The 5,844-nt window shown below is 35.0% G+C and overlaps 1 protein-coding gene across 3 annotated transcripts in view; it reads right to left on the bottom strand.

Moving 5' to 3' along the window:
* The window catches only part of NCAPG (non-SMC condensin I complex subunit G), a 47,025-nt gene that overhangs the window by 37,632 nt on the left and 3,549 nt on the right, over nt 1–5,844 (bottom strand). For all 3 annotated transcript variants that reach the window (XM_019654234.1, XM_019654236.1, XM_019654235.1), the window contains 4 exons: nt 5,090–5,235; nt 4,723–4,807; nt 3,547–3,739; nt 2,906–3,055 (listed from right to left, as the gene is read on the bottom strand). In XM_019654234.1, the coding sequence (XP_019509779.1) occupies nt 2,906–3,055; nt 3,547–3,739; nt 4,723–4,807; nt 5,090–5,235 (574 nt within the window). The remainder of the gene's footprint in view (nt 1–2,905; nt 3,056–3,546; nt 3,740–4,722; nt 4,808–5,089; nt 5,236–5,844) is intronic.

The raw sequence follows: 5,844 nt of genomic DNA, 5'->3' as shown, positions 1-5,844 counted from the left end.
TATGAAGGCTAAACCTAAAAACAAACAGAGCCAAAGATCATGGAAAATCCATCATTAAGATTATGTCTCGGGGCCAGCCGAGTGGCTCAGTTGGTGAAGAGCTCATTCAAGTGTCCGAGCTCTGAGCAACAGCGCTTCGATGCCCAGCCAGAGCTGAGCTGCCAACAGGTAGCAGGATAGCTCAGCAAAAAAAAAAAAAAAAGATTATGTCTCTGCTACTCTTCAAGATTTAAAAGAAAATCTAATATAGTAGGCAGTTTATTTTAGACTGATATGGCTTTATAAAGGGCTCATTACTATTCTGAGTTTCAATGACTTCTAAAAAGAAATAACTTCTGGTTTTACTCACTGAAACAAAATCCATTCCTGTATTACATATTTATTCACCTCTACTTCTCAAAATTTTCCCCAGCTTTTTAATAAAGTGCATGTTGACTATTAAACATGTTTTACACAATATTATGTGTATCATTTAACACCAAAAAATATCAACTACCACCAGTTATCAAAGCTGATTACAAAGCTAGGAAAAGGGACAAAGAGGAAAACGAATAGTACTCAAAATATACCTAGGCATATATGGGAAAGTGGAATATGACTATCTTTTATGAGTCCAGAGGTAGAGAAGGATTTTTTAAATAAAAGATTAAAAGTGTAAATCATAAAGAGGTTGATAATTCTGACATTAGGAATTCTGCCCAACAAAAGACATCCCAAAGAGAGTTGAAACAATAAACTATCTAAAGTAGGAAGAGCTCACAATTCATGAAACCCAAGGATTTCTTTTCAGTATAAATAACTATGATAAATCATTAAGATAAACCAACAGAAAAATGGACAAACACAATTACGGGCTTATAAAGAAGAAATATAACTGGCTGCTAAATACCCAAAAAGATGCATAACAATGGCATACAACGTACAACCAGATTAACAAAAATTTTTAAATCTGACAATACCAAACACTGGAGACTATATGGATCAATGAAGAGTTTTATGCACATTTATTGGAAATATTAACTGGTAAACTGTTTTGCAGAACACTTGTGTCTTACCAAATAAAGCTGAACGTGCACATTTGCCAACTAGTGCACCCCTAGGTTATACACTCTACAAAAACTCTTCAACCTGTGCACCAGAAACCATGTATGAGTTCATAGAAACAACACTATTTTTTAAGAGCAAACGACTGCAAACAACTAGAAGGTCCATTAATACTAGAAATAATAAACTGTGCTACATTCATACTATAGAATGCTATAAAACAGTAAATAAATAGAACATGGATGAATGTTACAATTAGAAATAATGCTGAAAGCACAGAAAAATGTAGTATGACACATATAGCATACAAAATGATAGGCAAAACTCAACATTATTTAGAGATACACACATGTAGTTAATTGTTTAAACAAAAAGGCAAAAGAGGGCCGGCTGAGGGGCTCAGTTGGTTAAGAGCTCGCTCAAGAGTTTGAGCTCTGAGCAACAGCAGTTCCAATGCAGCCTGAGCTGAGCTGCCGCTGAGCTGCCAACAGGTGGCAGGATGGCTCAGCTTGGAAAAAAAAAAAAAGGCAAAAGAATAACTCAAATTCAGGACTTTTATCTCTGAGCAAAAGTGATATAATTGGGGTGGGACATAAGATAGGCTCCAAAAGTACTGAAGATACTCTATTTTTTTAAGTTGGGTCATGGCTCCTTGTTTTTTTTTAATCATATATATATATATATATATATATATATATANTCTTATACGCCGGCAAATACGGTACCTTTATCATCAGAGAAAACTGGAAATAACCTAAATGTCCATCAATAGAGGAGTAAATTAACTGATACCACCACACTCTTGTATGATATGCTGTTAAGATTGTGATAGATTTATACGCACTAATATATAATAACTCAGACATAAGTAGTTAAAAAAATATTATGCATAGTGTGCTATATTTTTAAAAAGCATTCCTGCATTTAATACACACATATGTAAATGCAGAGAAAGAGGTTTGAAAGTGTATATCCCAAACTGTTTTATTTGTTAACTCTAAGAAAATCAATGAGATTGGGTAATTAGGAGATATAACAGGAAATTCCATGTTTTTATTCTATATACATCTGTATTAAAATTTTGAGAAGAATGCGTTTGGTTTATTTGTAATTTTAAAGTGAAATAAGTAGGAATTAGAATTCAAATTTAAGAAAAAAGTACACTTTGAAAACAAAATTTTAAAAACAAAAGGCCAAATAAGTTTTAATACTAAAACTGGCCACAAAGGGCCACCCAGTCAGATAGAGCACTATGGCCCATGCACCAGATCCAGCCTACTGCTTATTTCCGAATAGCTTGCAAGCTAGGATTTTTACATTTTTAAATAGTTTAAAATATTCTATGTGAAAATATATACATGTCTGAATATATACACGTGACAAGTACATGAAATTCAAATTTTAGCATCCATAAAAATTGATAAAAGTTTTATGGAAAAACAGTCACCCTCATTCATTACAGTATCTTGAGCTGCTTTTGCATGACCACAGCGAAGTTGAGTCACTGTGACAGGGACAGTATAGCCCATGAACTCTAAAATATTTACTATGTGGCACTTAGAAAAAGTTTGCCAAACCAATTCCAGAGTAACACCAACTTTACGGGGAAATGTGCATAATCACATCTTATGTTTTCAAGAAATGTCCCTAAACGTACTTACTGACTGCTCTCTCAGTGTACTGACCAGCACAGGGCATTCTTCAGAAAGACTCCATGTGCATACCTATTTATCCCTGCCTGCCCAATAAAAAATGATTTTTAACTTATTCCCAATCAAGCATGTCTCTGAGGGAGGGGCTGAGATTGACACAGACAGCAATACAAGTACATTCCAAACAAACCCAAAGGAAAAAATTTTACCTCAGTAAATACTCTGCATATACTACAGGTTCTGGCAAAATCTGCTCTAAAAATTCTTCTCCTTCATCTCCTTTTGACTTCAAATATTCACAAAGGACACGCCAATACAAAGCAATTTCAGGAGTTAATGTTTCCACCGGACTCAATTTCCTTCATTAAAAAGGGAGAGAATAAGAGAAAGCATGATCTTCCTATCCATTTAACAATTTGAACTGAATAGAAAAATGGGAATAAAAAGCTAACTGGGTTTGTAACCACCATCCTTTTAATAGCAAAGTCATTAAGTTATCCACACAAAAAAGAATGAAAATATTTAGACCAAAAGGAAAAAAAAAAAAAATCAAATGAGCAAACATACTATCGGGTCACATGTTGGACTTTCCATGGTAGGCTAATGCAAAAATCAAAGCAACGAAATAAAGGGGGGGGGGGGGGGAAGGCAGCTAATGCAGTCTATGATAAAGTAGTGAGTTTTTGCACAAGGGGGGAGAAGAAAGACGTCCACCAGAGTAAAGAAAACCAAAACAAAAGAGGGGTAGATAAAAGGCATGGCTACAATCTGAAGTGATGGAGAGAGGGAATGGATTTTAGTTACAGAAGTTCATCAGTATCACATTTCAAACAACGAATACTTTATATACCTGCCATCACTATTTTTACAGACTTCTGCCAGTTCATTAAGAGGTGTCACTGAAAATAAGGCATTGAGAACAGAGACTGCCACTTCAGAAGAATTTTCCACATCCAACCGATGAAGCAACTCTAATATATTTCCTTCGGTGAACTGTAACCAGCCTTGGAGAAGATGCTTCTTCACAGCTTGTTTCACAGCATCTGTTAAGTCATTGGAAACATAAGTGAACAGAGGCTCCCTCTAGCTTCCATTTCCTGCATTTTGTCTGTTTTAATTAACTTATCAGATCAGCGTTAACATCAAGTCAATACAATAAAAATGGAAAGACACTAAGAGGCAGAACAAAGCACACCAACAAAAAAAAGTACGATATTGCAAAAATCTCTATGATGCTCATTTCCAAATAAAAAAGGAAAAGGTCAGAACCAAATATACAACCACTACCACAACCTAAAAAAATATCTTTGCATTTCTTCTCCCCTGGGTTCACTGGGCTGCAGGTCTTAGTCTAGACTATACAATACGTATTATTTCACTTGTTGACTGATTTCATCTATTACACATGACTGCTATATGCAATAGTGAATCATACAAGCATGTATCACTAAACAAACCTTATTCTTAGTTTTTAAACTCATCCTAGTCATTTGTCCTCTGACAATTGTTTTCAAACTCAGGTTTTTCTTGCTACAGCAAAATTAAACCATCCTAGCCTTCCTTCTCACAGGGATTGGAAATTTACAAGATATCATTCCTCATCATTCCTGTAAGCAGATTCCCTAGTTTAACAGGGAGGAAAAAAACAACTAAAAAATTACACTAGTATGACCATTCCTAATTACTGTGTAATCAGGACATACACAAAAGGGATAGACAGCATTTTAATAAAGAAGAGAGCTGAAAAAGAGATCCTGCTCTACTTCTGATATAAATTAGCACTGTCGCCTTAAACTAGTTTTTCCATCTGTAAAACACAGGAAAACTGAAACAAACTCTGCTCTTTCTAAGGACCAAGATCTTTAACCCTAGGAAATGTTTTCTAATCAATACACCAAGATAAATTTCCAACAGGCTGTGGAAATAATAGCTTTACTTGACTTAATTTAAGACTCTTGTTTCATAAATCTTCTAAATATGAACTCAAAATCTACTAAAGTTTTATATATAAAGGTGTCTATCTTACCTGATCTGTCATTAAGACCTTGTTGAAGGAGCATTACTCTCTGAGCAATGGACATAGCTCTCATATGAACTTTTTCAGCTAAAACCTTAAAGTGAAAATAATAATAAAAAGATGGTCATTAAACTCAACATAGTTTACATATTTCAAAACTAGTAATATCTCCTTCATCAAAGAAAATTACCCAGACTCTCCAAAAAGAAATTAATACCTGGTAACACATTTAATGCAATAAGATTCCACCTAAATTACCTATGCTCGCCATAGGTAAAAATCTCAATTGAATAAATCATTATTTACCAAATATTTTTCAAAAGTATTTTAAGAATTTCTATCTTTTAAAAATACGCCTACACAAGCTATTATTTACCTGATAAGCCAGCTTTCTGACAGCCTCTTTCACATCCTTGGTGCGCCCAACAATTTTTGGCAAAGTCTTCGCTGATGGTGCAATACATGATAACACTGCCCGTCTAACTTCTGGATTTGAATCATTTTCAATCAAAGTAGCATATGCTATAAATAAAGCAATATATTTTAGTACCCTAAAGAAATATTATTTCTTTAACCATAGTCATAAGATAGCCCACAGTTTTACATTTAAAATGATAAAGATATAGTTTTTTAGTCTTACACATTTAATTTTAGCTGAACATTTTTTTTTCTGCCAACTTCCCTTAAAAAAGACAGAATAAGGGGCCGGCTGTGTGGCTCAGTTCGTTAAGAACTCGCTCAAGAGTGTGAGCTCTGAGCAACAGCGGTTCGAGTCCTGGCCTGAGCTGAGCTGCTGCTGAGCTGCCAACAGATGGCAGAATGGCTCAGCTAAAGAAAAAAAAAAAGAAAGGCAAATAAGTCAATGGTCTACTGGGTATGAAGGCTAAACCTAAAAACAAACAGAGCCAAAGATCATGGAAAATCCATCATTAAGATTATGTCTCGGGGCCAGCCGAGTGGCTCAGTTGGTTAAGAGCTCGCTCAAGAGTTTGAGCTCTGAGCAACAGCGGTTTGAGTCCAGCCCGAGCTGAGCAGCCCAACAGGTAGCAGGATAGCTCAGCAAAAAAAAAAAAAAAAGATTATGTCTCTGCTACTCTTCAAGATTTAAAAGAAAATCTAATATAGTAGGCA

The sequence above is a fragment of the Hipposideros armiger genome, unplaced genomic scaffold, assembly GCF_001890085.2.
Source record: "Hipposideros armiger isolate ML-2016 unplaced genomic scaffold, ASM189008v1 scaffold_217, whole genome shotgun sequence".
Taxonomy (NCBI): Eukaryota; Metazoa; Chordata; class Mammalia; order Chiroptera; family Hipposideridae; genus Hipposideros; species Hipposideros armiger.
The sequence above is the reverse complement of the archived record's forward strand: the minus strand, read 5'-3'. Positions and strand labels throughout refer to the sequence as shown.